Source organism: Pavona decussata, unplaced genomic scaffold (genome assembly GCF_977016875.1).
Source record: "Pavona decussata unplaced genomic scaffold, jaPavDecu1.1 SCAFFOLD_156, whole genome shotgun sequence".
Taxonomy (NCBI): domain Eukaryota; kingdom Metazoa; phylum Cnidaria; class Anthozoa; order Scleractinia; family Agariciidae; genus Pavona; species Pavona decussata.
The window spans coordinates 4,882,555-4,908,617 of NW_028145568.1; the positions used below are offsets into that span (position 1 = coordinate 4,882,555).

A 26,063-nucleotide genomic window follows, 5' to 3' on the forward strand; every position below is an offset into this window, starting at 1 on the left:
TTGCCAGAAAGTTCTCTGGTCATTTCACGGTGTCTTGCCTTGAAATGATCAGAGGGTCTTTATCTTCACTTGAAATGAGGGTCGTTATCTTTGAGGTCGGTTTTAAGGAACTGAAACTTTAAACCTTCTTCCACAGCCGATGCTATTCATTGCAATCTGCACACAATCTCGTAAAGGGTGCGCGAGCTTTTGATTGGTTGAAAGTAAACTCGCATGTTTCACAAATATCCACACCATGAAAAGCGAGTTTACCAACATTAAAAAGCTGTTGAAAAAATTAGAAGTAGACAATTTCTATTTCTATAACAACATGTTTGCCAACTGTTGTTGTAACGTTAACACACACCAACGTGTCTATTGAAGGCGTTCTACACGACAAACTAAAGGTCGACGCACGGAAGGGGGCAAGTCCCCGGAACTTGTTGCATGTTGCACAGACTAAACCCGAGGACTTTTCGTATCGTGTAAACTAACAATTTTCATCGATAAATATAGTCGTAGGGACCCAATTTTAGTCTCAGCGACTTATCCCGCTCATTCAAACAGGTTCATATTGAAGGGACAAATTTCCTGGGAATTGCGGCGTCAAAATTATGCTTCTCCTTTGGCGTGATCTGTTCGCGGGACATGTCTCTGTGACCAATCTCTTAGTGTTAACACTACAAGAGACTTGACCGAGGGAATAGTCCGGGCGAATTGTAACCCCTTGGGTGCCAACCTTAAATTTTCTAAACTGGCGTTCGTTGATACAAGTTGGTTTGTGTGACTGACTGTGGAAACAACAACAGTTGGTAAACATGTTCTCACTGTTTACAGCAACAAAATACTAGTCTCTAACTCACCGAACGTTTCTCACAACTTTTTGGGGGTTGGCAAAATTGGACATTTATTTAAATGTGTTGTTTACATCAAATGCCAGAGAGAGAGAGAGAGATAGTTAGCAGTGTCGTCACATTTGGATTAAAGCAAAAATGGATCTTTGTGGAGGAAGTTCAGTTGCCAAGTTTTTGGAGCTTGAGCGCACGATTTGGGCGTGTGAAGGTGCCTTGGAATTGTGCCGAGATGTGTAAAAGTAGGCCCTTACACACGCGTACAATTTTTGTTGCACCTTCTTGGTGAGTTTTTCTCGCGCCCTTGATAACCGAAAATTGGTATTTTTAATGGTTTTATGGAGTTCGATCCCAGATAGCCCAAAAAGTCTCACGGAATAGCGAAACGCATACGTTTGGACAAGGTTTGAAGATACCATGAATACGCCAGTGCAGACAAATTATTTCATTATATTTTTGGGCAATTGAAAGCGGAGAGTTTAGAAACTCATTATTATCGATCAAAGGCTGATGTTACAAGCAGTGGATACCAGTTTCCCGTGGTGCGTGACTTGCTTTGGATATCGTTCTTCTCCAATAAATTTAAAACACTTTAATTTGCACCTGCCAGGACTTACACTTCCAATCACCCTTTCGGCTTACTTCTCCCATTATACTCCCCGCGGTTCATTAACGGTAAATTTTAAACTCATAGTGCTTGAAATGCTACCGACAAATTTTACCACTCAGCACTTGAAAAAGCGAAATCTGGGGCCAAAAAGAAAACGATCATGCTCTTGTAAATTATTCAGCGTACGACTTGGTTGAGATTTTGTCCCGTTTATCTGACCGAAAGGTCGCATGATGATAACCGTTGTAGACATTGCGAAATGGCGTTTTTTTTTTTTTCCTGAGACCGTTATGTCATCCATGAACCGATAAAAGAATTGAGCACAAGGAAGGTAAAGCTTTTGTCAGTTATTCCATAAGCAACCTTTCTCGATTTGATTTACTAGTTTTTTGTGCCGTTTTTTACCTTTGCAATCGAATTTTACACGTTTGCTTCAGACAACGAGTTTTATTTATCCCGTTACACTGGCGTTTTGATCTTTGGAAATTCATTCAGGTAAGCTGGCTTTACTTGTTTGGCATTACTCAGCTTGCTGTGTTTGTCTACATCAGTGCTTTGTAGCATTTTTAGAATAAGACTATGTTTATATTAACCTTTGGTCGATTGTGCAAATAAAACGCGGTAGTAGATGAGCGTAATCGAATGGAAATAAGATAACGATTTCTTTTATGCTTACGTTCGAATAACACAAATCCATCTGAAGAATTTTTTACTTCAAAGTTTCGTTTAATCTTCCTCGATCGCGAAATTCTGGCTATTGAGTTTTTAAAGAAGTGATTTGTTTTGTTTTCGCTTTACTTTGTAGACGCTGTTTTGTATCCATCGCAGCATGGGGGCACTAAGGCTTCAAGCCAAAGGTATGCAAATATGTAATCTGCTTCTATTTATTCAAGGTAATAAATCCCTACCAAGGAAGCCATAGACGAATAGTTGGTCACTGACTTACAAACCATCTAGTAAGGAAACTTAAGAACTGTCCTAAGGCGTTTAAAATAACATTATTCTCAGCAGTTGTCTAAGGTTGCGTTCGATTGAACGTATTCCGGAATAAGAATAAACAGAATAACTGTGAGATTTCTCTTTTTAAGTAAATTTGGGAAGACATTTCTACAAACTGTGGGTGACACATGGTAATTTAAGAATTAAGAGCCATTTTGTACTCGAGGATTTTTAAAAGACGTCTTATGAGGGATTTCTTGAAATCATTGTATATATTCCTATTCTAGAATAGGGTCAATTGAATGCCCCCTTAGCTTCATGGAATAACTGAATAATTCTTCTAGTTGACAATATAAAGTAAATGTTTTATTCAAGCCTTTCTGATTGATTCCTCGTTAGCTTCCGGTACCAAAGCCTATGTACACCAGTTTGATGTATCGAAAATCGACTAACATATTTCAGCGTGAGTTTGAAATATTCAGCTTTTTCAAACTTGAAAACATGTTTGAACCTTATCTGTTCGCTTGTTTTTCCGAATTGCGTTTTCAGTTAAACGAATATAATAGACACGAGAGCGTTGGACATCGAGCCTAGTTTTTATTTTATTTTTCGTTTCGTTTCGTGTTTGTGTATAAAATAAAAAGTAGAATCTCATAGTAAACAACTTTAAAAACGTCTTTGTCACTAAAATTTCAACGTATGAGTATTTTTTTTACTTGCAAAATCGTTTAAAATGTCTGCTATTAAAATCAAATTAATTGACCATGCGACTTCTGACGGCAAATAGAAGTAAAACGTTTTTTTCTGGGCTTTAGACGTGTTTGTTTAGACTAGGATAGCAAATCAATTTATTTTCAAGCCCATGCTCATGCATTATGATGTCGGTCATTGTGATTAACAGTAAGTTACGTAACCAAACGTCTGAATGGCGTTCTAATCGTGTGTAAAGGAGAACACGTTGGGAATTGTGAGGCAGCACTTCTTCCTTGCTGTCCCTTACATGATTTGTGAACTCTTGTAAGCGGCATGGAGGCGACCATTTTGCTTCTCCCTATTTCTTTATTGTTTTTATCATTCACACGTGTATCTAGCGCACACAAGATGCTTTGTGTTCATGAAAGCTTCTCTGTTAACGTATCAGCCTTGCTAGTTTTTGTCTGTAAGGAAATAAAGGCTAAGAATAACACACAATTGCCAGTGTCTAAAAGTTGTTTGGCTTATTGAGAAAGAGAGATTTAGCATCATGCGCTCCTTTTTACGGCAAAGATGCAAACGACGGATTAACCACGTGATCATCGTTACTTTTCTGCCACCAGTTTCCACATATGCTGTCTGTATTTTCTGGTTCCAACGTAGAAAGGGTCTGCATTTTAGCTTTTGCTAAGTTTAGGTGAAGAGTTACAAAGAAAATACTACGTATTCTTAGAAGCCAGGCGGAAAACTGCAGGTGTACTTTGCAGTTTCCCGTTTGCCTTAAATCGCGATGATAAATATTAGTACAGTACACAGTGAAGTAATCGCGTGGTAACCAGGTTTTCGTGATATTATCCTGACATTTTCTGTGACCCGCTGAGAAACAAAATTGTAGATTGTTTTCTTTTTTCTCTACTTGAAACGGATTCAATTCGAATTCAATCAATGCAAGGAATTAATTAATCAGTCAGACAATCAAAGACAACGCACACAAAAAGGGAGCTGTGAGTCGTGAGGAAGCTTGAAAGAACTTTAACGGTTAAAATGGTTTGAACAAGTGAAAGAACTAGGCGTTCAGGAACACCTTTTAACAGAGCTTAACAGACATTTTCAGAGTCAAACCATTCTGATGAAACATGTTTCTGGTATCCCATAGCGCGTCCGTTGGGAAACTCAATCCAAGCTTTTGTCTTCAATTTTAAAGGCTTGCAAATTTTTTTTTAAAAGCAACTAGATTCTCACGAGGTTAAAGATTAAATCGTACGCTCTCGGGAAAAAAAGAATGCAATATCTCGTGTTTTTATTTGTATTAATTTTAAATTTAGTGGTCAAAGCAACTATAACAGGACCAATCAAACCAAAAAATAGATAATGCTCTGCCTGTACCACCCTTACTCAACCTCAAAAGATGGTGTCTTTATTGCATAGCCACCCCTCTATCCAGCAGTAGAAATGACAGTGAGATTCAAACGTTACTTTTCTTGTTTATCTAGCAATGCTGACTCTTGCTAGCTGAACATTTCTGTGTTAACTCAAATTTTAAAGCCAAAAAGTTTTGCCGCTAGCAAAATAGGTCGTGTCTTCGATAACACCCCCCCCCCCCCCTCCACCCTAGACAAGAACGGAACTTTTTGAAAACGGTTTATCAACAGAGTATTGTTTGTTTGTGTTTGTTGTGGTAAAATGCCGCCTTATAGGGCCTAAAGGAAGAGGAAAAGGGGAACTCTTGGAAAACGATGACGTCACTTTATAATTATCAACTCTTTTCGGTGAGAGAAAACGACATTTCATTGTGTAAGGGGGCTAAATATTTATATTTGAAATGTCGTTGGTTCCTTTATATTACCGGCTTTTGAAACATGCAGGCTGCAAATTCGGCAGGGCGCTTTGATTGTCGTGTTTTAGTTTTTTTCTGTCCCTGCAAGATATCACAGTAATTATTATCCCTATGAACGGACTACTATTACTAGTTTTTGTAATTAAGTATGAGTATAAAGTTTATTTAACGCGGTAGATAAACTTAATTCGAAATGATAACAGTACCGCAGGTAGGCTAATACATTTACCGGCTAAAATCACGCATAACTAGAGAAACGTTTAATGCAAACTTCATGAGAAGACAGAAAAATGTAAATATGACGTTCGAAAACTGTGAATTTTACATTTCGATAAGAGGAAAATACACTGATTTCAAAAGATTCTATAGTTCTCTATCCTTGACACGTAATCCTTTTCACCTTTTTATAACTTCCAATTTCATAGGTAAATAGAACGTTCAAGTTTACATGTAAAATTTGTTATGAAGTCTAAAAAAAGACGAATTATGATTTCGATGAAAAAGAACTTAATTTGAATGAATTTTACTACCATTTCACGGTTTGCTAAGAAAAATGTTTTTTCATTAGCATAGTTTTGTAATTGTTGTGATTATTCAGTCTGTTGACGCTTTTACAGGCAAAGTTGTAAGTCAGCAGGGTCATCGATCGCTTTTTAATTTGGCCTATTGAAGTTCGTAATTGTCTGAGAACTGCTACCTGTTATTTATTTATGAAAAGACGGGAGACAACTGTTTAGGCTTCCACTGATTCCAAAACAGGGAATGCCATTAGTACCGAGCCATTAGCAAATAATATAGCTTTCGACTTTACCGAGGGATCGGCTTTGATGAAAGTTCTCCTTGACTCTTGGCTTTACGAGGAATCCTTGCGGGACGCTTGTAAAAAGGCATCGATGCGTTGCTTTCTTAACTGAAAGGACTTTCACTGCAAAATATAGGTAAACAAAATTCATAATATGGAATTACTTAAACCTTAAATTTATAATTGTTTTTAATGCTTTCTGTCTTTTAGCCCGAAAATCAGCACATTTTTGTTGATAATATAACCAAACCTTGGCCACTTTTAAATTTGTTTGAGTGCGCTGCTAAAATCCAAACAGCAATTCTCCTTTGATGATAATTCTCGATGGCATTCGTATGCCTCATCGAAAACGTTTAACAAATATGAAATGACAGAACTTCCTTTCCTCTTATCTGTAAACTCTATTTTAAAATTACATCAAAACAGTCAAACGACTTGAATAATTTGAATCATGTTGATTCACATAGAAGACCAACATTGGCTTGCGGTTGGTACTGAAATCAACTCACGTTTCATAAGTATATTTCACCGGCCAATTTTTGAACTTTTTACAAAAGAAGCAAGGAGGTGTTACGAGAGTTAAAAGTCAGGATGTAAATATATGAACTTAGACAGCTTTGAAGTAAAATGTTAGTGATCAGGAAAATATTGACTTTGCGCAACTGAAATATCTGAGATTATGACAGAACGCACGAGCGTAAAACATAAACCCTGCCTTTTGTTCCAAGCGGTGAGGTGAGCAGTGTCGAAACCAAAGAAACAACGAATATTTGGGGCGTTCAGGGGAATCCGATATCGAATGTTTGGTATTGATATTGACCAACCCTTGTCTAGTGTGATATCATTCAAACTTCTTGTCTGTGGATAAAGTTCTTCGGTAATAACATTCGAATAGATGTTGCTTTGCTTGTAGTACTTGAAAATAGTTCTTAAAATGGTCGTCACGGTATTTATTCAGAGCGAAGTTTGGAAAATTGGTTGCAGAGAAACACAGAAACAAAATAGAACTGAAACATTAGAATATTCTGCTTTTTTCATTAATTTATTTTTTCCCCTGAGGTCACTCTACGTTTGCCGTTAAACTGCCTGCACAAGTATTTTCTCGCGAACAACAAATTGGAAAGAGCCGGCAAATAACTGGTCTGTCTTGATTGAATGAGTATTTGCCACCCTTCCTGAACACATCATTGATCGAGAGAGAATTAAAATAAGCCGCAAACTATATAATAATTTCAAAACAAGTCCTCATACGAATGTAAAATTGTTGAGTCTTTTTATGAGAACATTGATATGAAACGTTTAATCGTTTCATTAAATTTCATCATTTGTTGACTGCAATATTTATACGGTAAAAACTAATATAAGAACTGAACAAATACTTTAGAATCGGCCACTTCTTACTTCATAAAGAAATTGACTGTGTTCTGGCACAATAACGAACAAATTTGTGCGTTTTCAGGAAAGTCTTTTTTTTTTTTTTTTGGTCGCTTCCGAAGTGCTTTCTTTTTGTGTTTCAGTTATTTTTTTTCTTTTCCTTTTCTTTTTCAATCTAGTCACTGCTTATTGAACAATATTCGTCTCTGGGTTATGAAAACAGTGCTAATTTACTTAATTTGGTCACTCCGAATCCTGCCGTGCGGCCATCCTTAGTGACAAACGTAACGTGGTCGGCGTCATAGATTTGTGGAGGTATATATTTGATGGGGTGGGGTGGGGAGAATATGTTCGGGAGTGGCTTATATGCGAGATGTACGGTTGAAAAAGCATGAGTGCATGCAATCACCAACAGTTCGCCTTTTCGCCCGTTTTAAACCGGTAAGAATCTAGCCGACACTTTCAGAGTTATCACTCCATTTTAGCTGGTTTTGCCACCGCGGTTAATTTTGGTTCTCGGATCGATAAATACAGATCTTGATTGCATCAATCGAAATAAATCAAATTTAAATTTCAGGTTGAAAAATAACCGTAGCAAGAAATGGAATGGAGATCTGTCATAGTACTATGAATCTGTCCCCAATGTAAATTGTTTTTCGCTCATGACATTTTTCATAATTTTTTAATAAAAAGGTTTCACGGGATTTCGATTAGACTGATAAAGAGGTGCGTTGAGGTTCTGCCTTGCGTTTTCCCAGATCGAATCAAAAGTGCATATAATTACAGCATGTAATTACAGCGGTGATAAAAAGCTCTCCCAATAAAAGTTATTAAAACGACAACATCATCAATCTCTTTGCCTTGAGCTTAATTATGCAAGAAAGGCATCTTCGATGATTTTTAGAAACCTTGAGGCATATAGGTAATCCTTTATAGCTCTACAGCAGTTTGTTCTTTTGCTTCTTCAATGAACAAAATGCAACATTGCTTAGATAAGTCCACACATACATGATAACTTGCAATCTAAAAACGGCTAAATTCATTGTACAGAAGCTTTGACAGGCTGTCGCTTTGTGCTTTCTTAGTTTAATTCCTTGAGACGTTTCTGACAAAATTAAGCATGCCTCATTTTCATAATACGGCGATAAAACAGTTAGCTAATCTCTTGACTGGATGCCTCAGAAATAATTAAAGCTCTTGGAGTCGTCTATTTTTCTGAGGCTTCGATCTTATCGTGCATACTTTGACTGTCAGAGATTGAAGACCTTAAAGTGATTTTTCTCGCGATTACAAAGAAATTTGACATTGAACAAGATTCGCGTGAGGGAACGATTTCAAGCTGCCTGCAGAAAAACACCTGGTTATCGTTGACATTCCTCCGTTGTTATAAGGTGAGTATAACTAGTACTCGGGCATTGGCGCACCTTGAACGACGAGATTTGTATGTTTTAGTCTGACTTTGTTATAGAACACTTTTGAAGTGTTCCCATTCTCATCCAAGTAACTACAATATTTGGATATTTGCGAAATGGTTTTTGTTTGGCCAAATCCGGTCACGGTCGTGAAGAATGTTTCATGCTTCTAGCACAACTTATATTTTTCAATAGCGATCGAATTAATTCTGGATGTTTATGGGTGGCTAGTTAATATCCGCATGATCTGCTTGTTTTAAAATACTCTTTTCACTGCTATTCTTCGGAACGAACAATGGTTTCGCACCGACGCAAAGTTTAAGATCTTCATTGAAGAGTGTCTTCAATCGTGGAACCTTCTGAAAAGTAGTTATGGTTCGTACGTGTTGGAATGCCGGCCTTAAAAATTCACTTTTCGACGTTTGTACTTTATTATTTATATTCATCAAATATACTGTACAAGCAGTCAAGTATAACCCACATTTTTTTCTTTCCACTATACGCCGTCTTTTTATAAACGGGTCTCGCTTGGTAATCGTCAATTTTCGGTGCGATTCCAGCTTTCGTGTTTAGTGAATGGCGAGGGGTAGACAAAGTAGTTTTCTTTCAGTTGACCATGTAACCTACCCCTGTTTAAATTGGGTAAATTATTTTGGGTTTATTATGAATTTTGAAAATTGCTTTTTGACGTAGTAAGCATTTTTTTTTTAAAGAAAATTGTATATGGGACTATGGGATATTATCTTCTTCTTTGATTTCCATCGCTACTGTTTTTAAGTTTTCAGATCTTGTAGATCGTAATTTTTTAATTGAGCCAGAATTTGCATAAGCTACTGGGATTTATAATGGACTTGTTTTGGTAAATAAGCCAGCACCCTTTGGCGGACGTTTGTTTTACGGCATGTCGTGGTACTAATTTGCTAACCACGTTTAGAGATTACTCCATACTATGTTATGAAGTTCACACGCGAAAGTACAAACTGCTTAATTTTGCGAATAAGCCATTATTAATTAAAATGTACACCACCTGTGACTCTCGGGTTCTTTCGTGGGCTCGCTAATTTTTGCGTGCTTTATAACAGGAAATTCACGGTTAAGGATTTTTTATGTGTTTTACTTTCTAGCGTAAATTACATTTAACTTACAACTTACAAGATAAAAAGTTTTATTCTTAGTTTGAGCGCGCGCGGCAGAATGCCATCACGGATCATCAATAATTGCGTCAACACTAGGCCTCGTTCAACAACATTAATAATTTTTTAAAGGACGGATATAGTCGCTCACTAAAAGAAAGCACTAGTTAAGGCCTTGCTGAAGCTACACGGGCACAAAATGGTGTCATTTGCGTGATCTATACTCTTACTACAACAATACCCTCAATTTCAACTAACCACACACGCGAGCTACATGTATAACATTAATTAAAATGTGCGCCGTGGATTCAAAGTCTTTTACAGCACTAACAATTACTTTGTTTGAACGTAAACTAATGAAAAATCTTAGTTTCATTCATATCTCACTGCGCGCTTGCAGGGCATTGAAAGAAAAATGAAATACATATTGTGAACGCTCGTAAACGTAACTTAATGTAGTCTGTGCAAAGCCTCTCGCTTTGAGGAGAGTGGGTGGTGTGTTTTAGCTAATGGTAATGTCAATTATAAAAAGTCGTATTTTTGGAACTTGTATTGTGTTTTACGTTTTCTTGCTCTTAAGCAGTAACGCCTTAGTTATGTAATAAGGTATCCTTTAAACTTGACCTTTGATAAATCCTTTCAGAAGCCGGCAAGGTTGTGTCTTGTTACCCTGAAGTACATTGAGTTCATTTTATTGAAAGAAAAAAGATATGACGTAAAACGCACAATTGTTTCCCATTATTATTCTACATGTCCCTGGCATTTTAAATTCAAATTTTGTTATCTAGTTTCAATTGTCCCCACGCATTGGATTTCACTGAGGGGAATTTTCAACCTGCTCCCTAAATGTTTTGTAATCTCAAGGTATTTTTACCTAAGGTATATATTATTGATGCTATGTTACAGCTAGCCATCAAAGAAAGTACACTGGTTCTCGCTTACCGAACACAACATTAAGGCATTTCTACCCTCCGAAAAAATTGGCGTCACAAATACGCCCGTTTTACACATCTGAATATTACCCGTAACGAAATTAAAAAGCACTCTAAAGAACTTTCACCTCTTCTAACTGAAAACCACTCTTCCGAGCATATAAACTTCGGTGCTCAAAAGCTAGAAAAACCGACGAGTCCATGGTAAGTTTTTATTTATTATGTGAAGGCAAATGTTTATTTTCAACGTTTGAATCTTGAAAGTTAGTCGAACTGGCAGATGTTTTTGCACTAGGTGTTGATATTCGTGTTTCCGTCGTTGTTCACCTTTAAAATTATATTGTTTTTCCTCACAACTTCGACAATTCATGTTAGCCGCACTTCCTTATACACTATTTCAGTATTAATGTTTTTATCTTTCCATGTATTTTTCGCATCAATTCGTGCGAAATTCCTCAACCCTAGGTTATTCACTATTGCTATGTCGAAGTGTCGTCATACTCTTAATGTAAAAAAACATTCATATACTACAACAAGGGCGTATTTAAATTTTAACTGAAAAATCGCAGCGATAAATAAGCATATTTTCCTAAAACGTCTAGTTTTTTTGGCTTCAGAGTATTAAATATTTGCACTCAAATAGTGGAATATCTTGATAAAGCGTCAAAAACAGAGCCTGATTTTTTTTCAGGCCTTGAGTTTTAAATAGTCGCACTCAAATAGTGGAACTACTTGAGCTGGGTTCATAGCTACAATGGCCTTTTATCTATTAAAATCTTTCATTCGTAGTTGAAATAATTGAGTTTCCCGGTATACTTCGCTTTCAGTGTGAAAGATTACAACGCTTTATACCAAAAGCTTTTAAAATTACAAGAGAAGAGTTCAAAATTCGATTGCTCATAGAACAACTTATTCAAAGATGAATATACGGTAGGCAAACGATCGTTGTGTAAAACAGATATCAAACAAAACAGAGCATAGTAAACGAATGCGTATTCAACAGGCCACTTCCGAGCTACTTTGAACCTCATTATGAAAGCGAGGCTGCGTGCATACTTTTTATTATGAAAATTAGTTGCCATTCATATGCAAAAAAAACTAAACTTTGTATGAAAAGCTTTGCACGAAGCCTCGCTTTCATAATGAGGTTCCAAGTAAGTCGGAAATGGCTTATTGTAAATCGCTCTATAATTAACAAGATAAGGGCATTATTTTCCTGTCGGTTTTACGCAATGCGGCACATTTCATGTGCAAATTTACAACAATTTAAAATGGAAGCTAAACAAAGCATTGCGAAAGGAATTCTGGTACAGACGTGTAGTCTGAATCAAAACAGTACACATCAATTTAAACGTACTTCATCCTCGTCTAATTTCCGAACGCTTACTTTTCAGTGCAATAAAGTTGGATAATCAAGGCTTCGAGGATGTTAAACAAGTATGACCAGTTACATGCATTCTTGGTGCTGCTGGTCGTTCTTGTTGTCAGCGATCATCTCTACGCCAGCATTTCGAGGTACGATTTGTCTAACTTGTTGAAGAAAATGTTTACACTTTCTTTGCTCCTCCTTGATGTGCATACTTCAGAGGATTACATTATCACCACCAATAAGTTGTAAAGAAATACGCGAAAGTGCGGTACCGAACAAACGAGCGATGATAAACATCTTTACACCAAGTTGTCGACTTGTAGTGACGGAAATACTTTCATTTACTATAAGGTTTGATTCCCCTCGAAACTTTCAATTTCGAGTTCACAAATAGCTTGCATGTTCTGTTTCATATGGACATGTTGTATAATAGTTCTTAATGCAAAACAACAAATAAGCGGTTACATTAAGATAGCCAACGCTAGAAATTATTCTTTTATCGCATTTTCTTGCCAAGTGGTTTGTGGGCTTTAGTTGTCTTGAAACATAAAAAAATAAATAAATAAAAAAACATGGTGAAGATTTTTAAAAATATTGTCCCTTTGCTCCACCAAGAGAACGAAGCGACGGACTTTTTAACAATCAACATAAAATCGTACCGTGCTCTTATTTTTGTGTAAATTAACCTTGTGTCTGAATTTGCTTTGTTTTTTACGCTTTCCTTTTCTAAACTTAACGAATAAGATCCTTTAATCCACAAAAGGGTCTTGTCTGTTCATGATTAGCACATTGTTTAACGCTGTAATGACCTGAAAAAAACGAAAAACTTTTATTATGTTTTACTTAGACAAAAAATAAGCTTACGTTTAACGAGATGGCAAGGATAGTGTCGTTATTAACAGCTTTCAGCTTAAGCCGCGTGTCATGAATTATAACAAGTGCGTGATTACAAAAGTAACATGTCGTCACGTAGAATTAAGGCTCCTAATTATAAAACCGGTCATAATTGATTCCTCTACACAACTTTGGTTAACGTTACGGCAATATTATTCTTTTCTGGCATAAAATTAAGATATGTTTGGAGCATTGTATTCTTTCTTTCTACGTTTACAGTCTTTAGTTTCGTGGACAAAGATCAAATCCACGCATGCAAACAAACCTTTTGTTTTCTTTTGGCTAATTATGCTTATAGTCGAGATAATGACCAAGATCGATTACATCTAAATGGAGCATGAATTTAAATTAACGGTGCACCGGCGAAACCGGTCTTAATTGTTTTTGTGGTGTGCGTAATTTGTTCATGTTAGAATGGATTTTTGAATATTTAATCCTAAAATATTCGACACTTGTTTGCTCACGAGGCTAAAACGAAAACAAAGATTTATTAATTGACAAAACGTAGACCAAACGAAGAAGCCTCTAAATCAATTTAACGTTACATTCTGACTTACCGAATATACGGTTGTTTTCTTAAAGACCATTGTTTTTAATTCATCCGTCGTTTGATCTTCACTCATATATAACAATGAGTTTATTATTCTGCAATTTTTTTTCTGAAACTGTTATAGTAAATTATTTTTGTCATTGAACAAATTCTTTCCACCAAAGCCAGTGGAAACGTCAGTTAATCGACAAAGATCGTTTTTAAGTGTCAAACTTGTGCACTGAAGTTCGTATTGAACTCAATTTTCTGACGAGCCGGTGGGAACATACACTAAATGCAAACGATGTAAAATTTAATTCTCCTTAACTGGTGGACAAACCAAAGGTTCTAAACAAAAACTTAAAAAAATGGCTTCAAACACTTCGATTAATCTCGTGGGAACAAATAAAGCAAAGCAAAGGCAAGCCAAAAAGTATTATTGTACCAGATCTGGAGAAAAACTTTTCACTGGATGCTGAAAATGACTGCTGTTCAAGTTGTAGAATGATCAGTGGCCGACAACAATCATTCTTGTTCAAACATTGATCTGGACCGTAGAACTTTACTCCACAATACACTATGTGTTGTCTAAGCATCATTTGTCTGGCGAGATCCATAGTAAAATGACGGACTGGCTGTAGAAATGACAGAAGTTCCGAAGTTTTTGCTTGAGCGGCGGAACGATCTTTCTGCCAGTGTTAGTGAGCAAGAAACTAGGAAACGAGATAACCGCCGCCGGTTTACTACGAGCTTTTGTGAGAACGACGGAGTGGCGAAAGCAAGTCTTCGGGACGTAGGTGATCTTGTCTTTTTGCAATCACTAAAGGGCTGAGCTATCATTATTCAAAGTAATTGCGTCAAGTTCGTCGCTCACAAAGAGTAAAATGAAGCTTTCTGGGATATATCTCTTCTTATTTCTTCGCTGAAAACTTGTATTGGTAAGGATCCGCTAAAGATCTCTCTAAAAACTCTCTATATTGAAATGGTGAGATATTGGGCACGGCGTTGTTTTTCATTAACAGCGTTGTCATATTGTCATACGAGGTAAAGGTTTTAGCACGAGAAAAACCGCTGTAACTCTTATAATCACATTAAGAGGTAGTTCGTCTCACTTTTTTGTGTTTTTTTTGTTAGTCGTAACAGGTCAGCTTACACAAACTCCACCTGGATATTAGAAACACTTTTGAAACAGTACGATAGAAGAATCAGACCTGGTGTGAAAGGTAAGATGGTGTTTTTCCAGGCCGCTCTAAAGACATTGCCTAATTTCAAATTTTCAAAAAAAAAAAAACCTTGATGTCCCTTCACTCTGACAACAAATTAACCCGTTCGAAACAATGTTTAAATTCTAAATTTTAGTTGTAAAGTAGAAAAAACACTCCAGTGTGCTAAAAATTAGATATGATCTGATTGTCGCCTATTTTCGATTTTAAATGTCCCTCGCGCCGCTATTTTGGATTTTATGACGTCATACAGTTTCCGCTATTGTCAGTAAGCAGAAATACTTTTGTGTGAAACAATTTAGCAACCGTATGACGTCATGAAATCCAACATGGCAGCGCCTGTGAAATTGAAATGTGAAAATAGGGGACAATCAAATTGTCCGACACAAATATTATTTCCATGTTTTCCAACGAAATTTGAAACTGGATTGTATTTTTAACAATTTAACGTTAATTTATTGCAAGAGTGGGGATTTCCTTTAAATTATTCTCAATTTGGAAAGAAAATCAATTATTCCGCGTATAAAATTATGGCAAAAGTAATAACAAGGAAAGATACAATCGGTTAAAGTCTCCTACAGCAGATTAACCTAGGATTTTGAGCTTTAAATCTTTAATATATATTTTTTGAATTTTTCCTTTTTTTATATTCGTTGTACTTGCTTACTTAATTACTAACTTACTTGGTAACTTACTTTCTTACTTAGTTAATTTCTTGCTTACTTGCTTTCTTGCTTACTTGATTGTTTGTTTTTTGCTTCTGACATGCTTGCCCGCTTGTTTGTTTGGTTGCTGACTTGCTTGCTTGCTTACTTGTCTGTTTCTTTATCCATTTCTCCATCCAGGTTCTGCAGCCGAAGTGCGTGTTGACATGTATGTTGCCAATATTTGGGCAATGGAAGAAGTTAAGATGGTAAGAAGTAAAAACAAAAAAAAAATTAAGAAAAAGAAAAGAAAAGACATGGAAAGAGCAAGAAACATTTAATTGAAAGAATTTACTTTGTATGCTTGACGCATTAAATACAGTGAGAAGTCTCTTAGGGAATTTCGCCTCCCGCCATGGATAGGAATTTTTGACGTCTGTGGGTTGGCCTGATGACGTCAAAACACTCCACGGGTCAACGGCCTCGTTATACTACGGTAAATTAAATTTTGCAATTTAAATCAGCGATAAAAAAAGAAAGCCGTCTCGACATCTCCAAGGTAAAGAAAACCAGATCAAAGTTAGCATACACATGTATTATTTAAAAAGAGAAAGAGTAATAGAATATGTAGATAACAAAATTCCAAACGTTAAAAAATGACGATACCTTTATCCTGATCGAAGAACTGTGTGTGATTGGTTCGCTTACTCCGAGTATCCAAACACTCATGCCTTTTACTGCATCAAATGTCATGAATGCTTCTTGTGATCTGTTGTTGTGCACTCCTGACAATTTACCACGCAAAATTTACATCTCGAAAGAACGCTCGTAAAAAATGCAATTTTTCTTGGTATAAAGAGAAATTACCACGGTGTCCTGTGCACATTACTGACACTCCGATTATTCAATGACTTTCTTCTTCGGTTTTCAGGATTTTACAATTGACATTTATTTAAGGCAATATTGGACAGATGAGCGGTTGGCGTTTGGTCATCTGACCTCCGACCCAGTGCTGACCCTGAGTAGTAACATCAATAAACAGATTTGGATCCCAAGTACGTATTTTCTGAGCACGAAGCGAGCTTACTTCCATGATGTGACCACGGAGAACTATCTTCTTCAGATTCGGCCCAATGGAAGTATATTCTACAGTGTAAGGTGAGGTCAGAGCGCTCCAAAATTCGCAAACAATCTGCAATCAGGCCGATCATTTTGCTTTTCTGTTCCCTCAGACGTCACTTTTTATAGGCTCAATGTCGCAGTTGTAGTCTAGTCTAAAGCCCTCCAGTGGCTGAAGAAGAAGGAAGAAGAACTCTCCATCTATAAGCTAGAGGATAAAATGGTGTACGATTTTACACAATCCCCGTGCTCTATGTCTTAAACTTTATTATGAATCAACAAATGTGTAATCTGATGTTGTTATCATTCGCTTGAAACTAATAACCTAACAGGTAGGATGACATGTTTCCAATAGGACAGGGGCCTCGTTTTTTCTACAGCAACATACATGTAGCCCCTTAACGTTACATAAACGATCTTAGCAATTACTTATTTTCCAGGCTCACAATAACTACGTCATGTAAGCTGGACTTGCGTCGATTTCCTCATGATACCCAAATGTGTACATTGGCTTTGGAGAGTTGTAAGTAGATAACACTTCCATCTGAAATGACTTTTTTCTTAACTAAATAAATAAAGTAAGCAAGTAAGCGTGTGTCTCGGTTTCATAGTCTTGTACCTCCTAAATAAGACAGCATTTTGCTCCAAAGTGTCTTTCTCCATCCAAATGCGTACTAGCAAACTGTCATTCATGTTCTGTGAAATAATGCTGGGGAGAGTGGGAAAAACTCTGTGATAAACTGGTGTATAATTAGTTCCCGCGATTGAACAGCATCTTTTATATTTGGAGTAGCTAGTCGTTTCATGCTGACACGAGCCTCTGGAGGAGTATAACTTTTCCTCAGTGAATGACATACTATATGCAACTTACATAGCTTATTACCAGTTAGCTACTAGAAATTCATGAAACCCTCTTTGGTTGTCCTGTGTCCAAAGTATTTTTGTAATAAAGAAACCTCCCACAAAAACAAAAACAACAACAAAAACAAAACAAACAAATTGTCAAAGAACAATTATCGTACTTGTGATACACCGTGAGAAGTGAGAGTAGTATGAATCAGGTAACTGAGATTTCTATAAAAATATGACAAAGTGCTACATTCTCGAAAAGCTCTAATTGGGTGAATATTAACCCTACGTTTAAATCAATTTCTGGTTCTCATTGTGTACCGGGACGAGAAAGGCACTATGATGCATAATACCCTTGTCCAGGAAACAAACGCCGTATTGCCTGCACATAGGACTTATACTGAGGATTCTCTTGAAAAATGGCCATTCCATTTCCTTTACTTTAGATGGTTACCAAACAACAGATGTGTGGTACGCGTGGAATCCCAGAGTTGACAACACATCAGCCATTTATGTCAACAAGGAAGTGGAGCTTCCTCAGTTCGAGTTGGCTGGTGTAGAGAAAACATCGGTAATAAACAAGTACAATATAGGTAATTATACCAGCAAAAATACTCTAACGTAGAGCAATTTTGCGATAATATTCATGTCGTTCCATTTCGTTGATAGGGATGATAGCTATTGGGAAAGTGCTAATGCTCATAGTGAAAACGCCAAGTTTTTTTTTATTTGTAGCACCATTTTTTCAGCAACCCTCTTTTATTCGCCTGAAAATGTATTTAGTATATGTAATTGCATGAGGCCTAGTAGAATAAAGATTAATTTTCACGCGTATTTTCAAAGTTTTTGCAAACTGCCCGACTCAGACAATTTAAAAGTAAGAATAAATGTCGTTTGTTTCGACCAATGAGCATTCAGTAATTTTTGCCCTCTATGTTTATAAACATAGTCATGTTATTCATAACAAGAATCCTTGACGATTTACCAAGCTTAACCACTTAAAGCAATTGGGCGAAACGAAGAATCTCTTCTATTTTAATTCATTCCCATTTGTCATTACGATTGTGCTGGGGTTTTCTTCTCCATTACTCAAATAACATTTCAATAATCCACCGTACGCAAAAAAGATGGCGGCTGTACATTTTACCACAATACCTTGCGATGCTGACAGAGCCAATAGGCACATAGAAAGCCATATTTTTGGCGAAATTCGTCCATGTACTGTTAACACTGGTATGCTAGGTTTGACGTTTTTAGAAAATTTCTGCGCGTTTTTATGATTGTTTTAAGGGTTTTCGTAAGCTAAGGGTTATGTTACGGTGGATTGTTCTTTGGTTTTCCTTAGTTTTGCAATGATTTGAAAATATTCTCCATTTCATCTTGCTGTTTTAGGTAACCACTCTTCCTTGGTAGCTGTTTTCAAAATGAGGCGCCGGATTGGCTACTTTTTGATTGACACGTATGTACCGTCTACCATCATCGTCATTATCAGTTGGATATCATTCTGGATTAACCCTGATACTGCGCCTGCGCGGGTTGCCCTGGGCATCACAACCGTGCTCACGATGACGACACTCATTTCCAGTGCGCGCGCGTCGCTACCGAAAGTGAGCTACGTGAAAGCGATAGACTGGTATCTACTGTTGTGTCTCATCTTTGTGTTTGGATCCATTTTAGAGTACACGTTTGTAGCTTATATTATAAACCTCAGGAATAAGGACAAGCGGAGGGCTTTACCAGAGAGAGAATGGAGTACGGGTTCCAAGGTGAGAGCTTGTATGGCGATGTTTCGCGTTACGTCACCTAGTGATATTAGTATGCCAACCAGAGGACTATTGGTAGTTATATACAAACAAAAGCAGTCTTTTCAAGTAGGTGTGCTTGCGAGACTTCCGATATAGAGTATTAAAGGACGGTGCCTACTAATACAGAAGTATTTTTGCACGTTTTGTGACTATGCGGAAAAAGCAGATTTCAATTGGAATCCAAATAGAAAATTGGGGGGAACCACGCATGTTTTAGAGATAACTGAGCGACAATAATTCACGTTTTTTCCCATATTGAAGCTTTATTATCTCTGAAAAATGCATGGTTACCCCCAGTTTTCATTTTGGATACTAAGAGCACTTGCTAAGTTCTGCTTTCTAGCCATAGTAAAAACTGAGTATCTCGAGATGCGCAGAACAAAAGTAGGCACCATCCTTAGGCTAGTGTAACTTCAGCTTCTTTTCCTCCTAAACAGGACGACAAGAGAGAGTCTGGAGAATTTCTCTCCTTGTTTGGTCCAAAGTGTTCTCCGCGGCGAGGTAGCACACTGAAGAGAGTGTTTCACAACACAGGAAGCCAATCACCGGACTGCGAAATGAAAACGTTCCCCGAGAAAATGGAAGGAAAGCATTGGTATCTGATCGGTGATCCGCTTACGATTGACAAATGCTCTCGTATTGGTTTCCCTCTGACGTTTTTCGCGTTCAATTGTATCTACTGGCTGGTTCATGGAAGGGACTGAGATCCTTGGCTTGCTATCAATAAGTTTCAAGGCGGTTTTGCACTAAGCAGCAAAGATGCAAACAGTATGGTCAAAAGATTACTGCAATGAAAATGAGCGTTGCAGAATGAGTTTCACTCTGTTGCAATTTTGTTGCGAGTTAAGTTAGATAAAAAAAAAATGGCCCAGTGCAATACTGCGTTGATGTACCAGCACGTTAAAACGTGATACGATTTAAAGACACGCGCGTCACCGAGGATAGATGTAGTCCGTATTAAGGTTTTCGTCACCGTGTTTGTTGGTGAACAAACTTGGTGGTAAATACAGCGTTGCAAGTATTTCAGCGTTTAGTCAACTTTTTTTTTCTAATTGCTCTAATTGCATCAGAACCACCCATCTTCTCACTGGTTGTGAAAAGATAAGGGATTGAAATTTGTGTTAAAACATAAATCAGACAGGAGGACTCTGTACTTTATTGGTTCAAAATGCAGTGCTTTTTATGTAATACCTCTCAAATTCCCAACCAAACTAAACAAAACCAAGCTGTCGAAATGAGTGTAAATAATTTCTCAAACTCATTAATAATTCATGAAGAGAAAACAAAGGAAATCACTACCGTGAAGGAGGTTTGGAAATGTGATCTTAATTATCACAAAATTTTGTGAACTTTTGCTTCGAATTTTTCCAAGAATTATCAATTGTTTGAGAAGCTGTATCAAACACTTGAAAGAGAATTTCCTCCTATTTCCAAACAACTCGAAGTTGGTTAAAAAAACTCGGCTGCGCCTCGTTTTTCCAACCTACTTCTCGGTGTTTGGAAATCGGAGGAAACACTCTTCCTCGTGTTTGATCTATTACTTCTCAAATGTACTTGCTCATCATCTTGGCAATTTTAAGAGCAGTATCACCCAGTTTAAGTGTTTCTTTGAAAAGCAAAAAAAAAAAATATTTGTATCAATAAAAACGTTAAAATAATGGTTCAGTTTTGTTAACAACAACCCTAATAGTGCACAGAAATTAATATTAATTATTGTTGGCTGCGGATAGCTAGGATGAAAATGGATCGCAACTTGAAAGAAAAAAATGCCAATTTTTCAAGTTCTTCCTGTGTATTTTAGAGAAATCCCTACAAAAACTGATAACACTGTGTTCTTCGTCCGAGAAGTCTCTTAATAGTTTCCTCCAGGTGCGCTAAGAGCAATTTTGTGTCAGAGAAAAATTTCTTTGTCAAATATTTGAGCAGTTGACCGAAATACAGCAAAATCTCCATGACAGCGCCCCTGTAGCCAATAAAGTGGAAAAGAAGCCTTAAGTATTGTCGATATACTGATGTGCTGTTTTCCTGTAGACAACAAATAATGCGTGTAGTTATTTCAGTCACTGCTATGCTGGACATCAGTGATTTATACGAAGATAAGCTAATCTCTGAATAACATAAGGAACATAAATTCGTGATTCAGAATCATGGACACGACTGTACGGTGTTAGTCTTAACTTAATAATTATTTTTATTGTTCACTGTAGTTTTTATGATTTAATGAGAAACCAGGTTTGTCTGTTGTTTTCTTTTTCTCGAAATCTGATGAAAAGCTCTTGTTTTCTTTCGTGTCATCATTATCATAATCATCATCATCATCATCATCATCATCATCGTTTTATTAAAAAGTTCTTTTTTTACATTGAACAGGCGAAGACTACTCGCATATAGCGAAAGCTAATCGAGGCGAGTGGAAAAAAATAGGTTACACTAATTCATACATTACATGTGAATTGAAGAATGTAGAATTTTCATTCAATGGAAAAGAGATATTTTGTAGCTGTATCCATTTATGCCCCATTGCCGTTTTAGAAATATTTCGAAGATCACCAAAACATACTCTATAATAAAAAAGCACTCTTAAACTAAGGACACAAATGTTGGATCAAAGACTTAATTCTGCAGTGTGTGTTAAAGTGCTAAGTGCACCTATCATGGGTTCACTTAACACTTTAACATACACTAGAGAGTTAATTCTCTGATCTATCATTTGCATAGTATATAATACTTTTACCTTAAAGTTCAAATGTATCCAATATAGTCTATTAAAGGAAAGTTTATCGTTTAGATCATCCGTTCATTAAGAGAAAAATGTAATGCATCAGTTTTTATGGATTCAGAGGCCAGATTCGCTTAGCTCTCCTAAGTTAATATAATAAGCTATTTTTCGTTCAAATTTGTCAGGAAACAATACTTACGATTCATCTTAACGTAGGAGTGTTTCGTTAATCTGGCCCCAGGTGTGGTTCATGTATTTGTATGTTAAATGCTTTAAGCATAAGATAAATGGTACATTTATGGTAGAATTTGTCATATACATTGTATAGAGATAATAAGAGTATTATGGAATATTAAATAATCATTTTTATTTATCCAGTTTAAGGAGTTCATCTTTGTTTTTATGGTCACTATTGATACGTTAGAGAAAAAGGTGGACACGATAGGAAAGGCCTTTTCCCCTGTATAAGTCCCTTGTATTGTTCTTACAAGGGCGATAGTAGCGCTTAATGTAAGATTGTTGTCTGCATGGGGATGCAAGCGGGGAGACCCTTTCTTGATATGGTCTGTTAAAAAGTTTATTTTGTCATGTTGTTACAGGAACTTGTCATACGAGCCTGCGTGTGGTTGTTTTCAGCTTATATTTGTACAGTTTGGGGATTTGGCTGGACCCATAGGCTAATATAGGAAAAATGTATTTCGACTTAATAAAGTTTAATGAAGTCAAGTATTATTAACAGTGGAGAAGTCTTGTGCCTTTCGCGGGCGCAAAGCTATAGGCGTAATCCCTCAAAACAACTTAGTGTTAAGGGAACTGGTCATAACAAGTTTGTTCGAAGAGGACCCACCTTGTCTGGTGTAGTGGGTTGTCAAAGACACCACCTATCTCGTGAACATTACCGACAAAATTTTATTGGTTTTAAACTTTGAGTTGACACAGAAATATTCAGCTAGCAATAGTCGGCATTGCTAGTATAACAAGAAAAGTGAGGTTTGAATCTCACTGTCATTTTTTTACTGCTGGATCGAGGGGTGGCTATGCAATAAAGACACCTTCTTTTGAGGTTGAGGGAGGGGGGTGCAGGCAGAGACCACCATCTATTTTGGAGTTTGGTAGGTCCTGTTCGGATATAGTAGTTTTGACCACTTCCCTAACACCTACACCTCGGTTTCGTAGAAAGCCTTTGGTTACCAAGACTCGAGAAAATGCTTGAGTTAACGGTTTTATTTTCAAGTTTTGTTTACGAAATGCAAGGGTAGAAACGAAGAGAAACTTCACAGAATTACTTCACTGTCAGTAATTTGTATTTATTTGAAGGAGGTTAAATTTAAAGTAGTAAGAATTTTTGCTATTGGTCATGGAAGAATTCATCCGCTTTAAGGGATTTTGTAACGATCAATTACAGTGGTTACCATTCAACTTCTGCCATTCAACTTCTGACAGCTAATCGTTTGTCTCACGACTGTGTCACATAGGTGTGTATCGCGACGTTTTGACCGCTATACTGCTGGTCTTCATCAGGCGACGGTGTCGACTGGCTGTGAATCAATATAAATAGTACCGTGGTTGAAGATGATTGGTGCTTTTCGATCCTCGTTTTGGTTGTTGGTAATTGGAGGATTTTGATCCTCGTTGTTCAAACCGCACGCTTTTCCCTTAGGAGAACAGCGTGATATTAATAAGCATAAAATAACTGAGTAATTTTGACTTCGTGTTAAGTCCTTTTTTATTTGTATAAAAATTCCCTCTCAAAGGGATTTTCTAATATTGATTGGCTTGTACATCTATTCGGGGCCTTAGCCCTTCCGTATTTCAGTCTGCAGACTGCAATAGTTGATATATTTTATAAACAAAACACACTTCCTCTTAACTCCGCACAGCGGAATTCCCAATTTGCTTTCAATAAACTGCTTTGAAATGTTGCCATACATATCAATGTTGCATTAAGTCTTCACAGAGATATTTTTGTAAGTAAAGTGAGGCAACAGCTGTTGCTACCATTGGTTGAGCCCTTGGTTAAATACAGTCAAACCCCGTTATTACGGACACCGTTAGCACCAGAAAAAGTGTCCGTATTACAGTGTCCTTATTAAGTGGGTTAATTTTAAGGGAAATGTATGGAACGGGACCAAGAAAACTGTCCGTAACAACGAGTGTCTGTTTTAAGCGGGTGTCCGTAAACCGGGGTTTCACTGTACTTTTATGTTAAAAGGTTGCAACCAGGCGAAAGGGCCAATATATAGAATGACCAAACTGATTGCGCTATGTCTAATTCTCGGTAAATGTAATAACAGCTAGCCGGGAGCACGACGCACTCCTAAGTTCTTAAGAATAGGCCCCCCGAAAAACATCGAGACACGAAACTACACGACTCAAAATTGTGTTTTCTCTGTTTAAGCAGTATCGGAAAGACTGAGAACGACAAGGGTGATGTCTGATGATGGCTAGAATATTCCATGAGTCGGAAATAGATATATTAGAAGAGACTTTATACAAGTAACAGCCACCCAACAGTTTACCGTGATTTGTCGTTTTTGTTGTTTTCCAATCAAAAACTCAAAGATGGTGGCTGTTTAAGGTTCGTGACGTAATACACGTCACAAAACAACATTTGTCTGCCGAAAAGTGGAAACATCTGGGTAAGAGGTTACGTCGCCTTCTAGTTTTGCGGAATTTTAAAGGAAACAATTATTTTGGACGTACTTTGTAGCGTCCAAGTCTTATCGCCATTGGTTTAATATTCTCCGAATTAAGGACGGGAGTTCCCGAGGGGAGGGAGGGGAGGCGACTCCGCCTTCCCCTGTCTAAGGTTAATTCGCTACGTCCCTTCGCTGCTAATTCTAGAGAAAATAAAAGACTCCTCAGGAGCCTTAAGCCTCTGCGCTAAGAATTTCAAAGTTGCCACCGAAATAACTATTCAGTAGATGGTATTTCAGTTGAATGTTCGCACTTTAGGATTCAGCCACAGACTCGAACGCCGAGTAACTACAAGCCTGTATATTCAGCGTTTTGCCTATTAAACAGGAGAGAGGCCCTATAGAGCAAAAGGGCGCAATTATCGAGAGACCTGTGTCCAGACCTCGATCAGCCCACCATCCGCAAGGACCCAGCGCCCACCCATGCACCACTACAACATCGTACTTCCCACACATGCGGTTCAGAAGATGACTTTATCCGGTGCATACACAATCCAGTATATAGAGTTCAATACGGCAAACGTCACAGGGAAATATATCCTGGCGTATTTGTCCACTGTGTATGCGGTTTCTGAAGTCCTGAAGGCTGTTTCATACGGATCCCAAAAGTAATGGAGCTTCTTAGGAGGAGGCGTGTCACTTTCATCCAAGTCATCTCTTTCCTGTTAAAAAGAGAAACGATCAATGGTTATTTCACATGTTACGAGAATGGTAGTTTAGCTAATAGAAAGTTTAATGACAATCTAACGAAGAAGCGTAGGCCACAAACCATCCTAGTGTACTGTATTCCTTCTGCCAAAAATACAACCTGCCTTAGTACCGATTGCGTAAATGGAACGAAAGTGTAATCACAGCTGTAAAAGGGTGGGCGAGTTGGCTACTCGCACCTGGTTTTTTGATCAGGGGCTAGATTCATGAAGTCCTCCTATTAAAGTTAAGATGTATCCTAAGTATTGTTCCTAACAATAGACTATTGTTTTTACAACAATGGGTCTTTGTTAAGAAAAAATACTTTGGATGCGTGTTAACTTAGGAGGGCATTTTTTTTCTAGTCCCAGGGAGATAATGGCTATTAGCCGCCGGAATACTAGGATAAGTATTTCAAGAAGCCCCTTTGTCACGATCTCCCTTCAATTAGAAAAATAAAATTGATTCCTATAAAGTTAATTCCCGCACAAAAAACAAGTGGATTAAGAACCTCCAGGCTGAAATTCGTCATTTTAGACACCTGTTATATAAGAACCTTACGATAAATATACGAAGACTTATTCAGGCTGACCTTGATAAAAGTAGGTTTTTAAATGTGGGTTTTTATTGTATTGCAATAAAATTGTCTTTCTTCTTACATTTATTCTTCTATAGAAAAATCTTGGAAAGGTCGTTTAAACTAGTAAAATAGAACACAAAATATCGAGGAGAGTCGTGAAAATGAACAGTCGCCTGTTAAACGTTAAAGTGCGCAAGATATCATTAGCCTCACCTTTTCTTTGGATCGACGCGGAAATCTAAGTTTGGAGTGCTTTTTATTCAGCTGCGTTCGAGGAAAAAAAGGATTCTTGTTGTCTCTGTAAAAGACGATAATTAAAGATTAGTATCTTAAACTAGAAGACTAGTGCCGGCTGACTGAAAATATAAATCTACTTAATTTACTCAA

At 37.2% G+C, this 26,063-nt stretch overlaps 2 protein-coding genes across 9 annotated transcripts in view; one reads left to right on the forward strand and one right to left on the reverse strand.

Annotated features, from left to right (window-relative positions):
* Window positions 1-93: 93 nt before the first annotated feature.
* LOC146465462 (glycine receptor subunit alpha-1-like) lies at window positions 94-20,507 on the forward strand. Of its 6 annotated transcripts, XM_085128739.1 has the most exons (10): window positions 94-1,935; window positions 2,246-2,297; window positions 11,957-12,077; window positions 14,489-14,577; window positions 15,423-15,490; window positions 16,153-16,379; window positions 16,781-16,863; window positions 17,636-17,782; window positions 18,582-18,955; window positions 19,432-20,507. In XM_085128739.1, exons 3-10 carry the CDS (start codon window positions 11,989-11,991, stop codon window positions 19,696-19,698), a joined length of 1,344 nt encoding a protein of 447 aa, XP_084984865.1. In that variant the 5' UTR covers window positions 94-1,935; window positions 2,246-2,297; window positions 11,957-11,988; the 3' UTR covers window positions 19,699-20,507. The 6 variants fall into 6 exon arrangements, with proteins under 6 accessions (XP_084984865.1, XP_084984864.1, XP_084984869.1 ...); XM_085128738.1 differs by having other exon boundaries at window positions 94-2,333; XM_085128743.1 differs by lacking the exons at window positions 94-1,935; window positions 2,246-2,297 and adding an exon at window positions 4,821-4,841.
* A 2,415-nt stretch (window positions 20,508-22,922) lies between these two features.
* Window positions 22,923-26,063, reverse strand: part of LOC146465463 (glycine receptor subunit alpha-4-like) — a 36,889-nt gene continuing 33,748 nt past the window's right edge. For all 3 annotated transcript variants that reach the window (XM_085128468.1, XM_085128470.1, XM_085128469.1), the window contains 2 exons: window positions 25,890-25,974; window positions 22,923-25,071 (listed from right to left, as the gene is read on the reverse strand). In XM_085128468.1, the coding sequence (XP_084984594.1) occupies window positions 24,871-25,071; window positions 25,890-25,974 (286 nt within the window). In that variant the 3' untranslated portion in view covers window positions 22,923-24,870. The remainder of the gene's footprint in view (window positions 25,072-25,889; window positions 25,975-26,063) is intronic.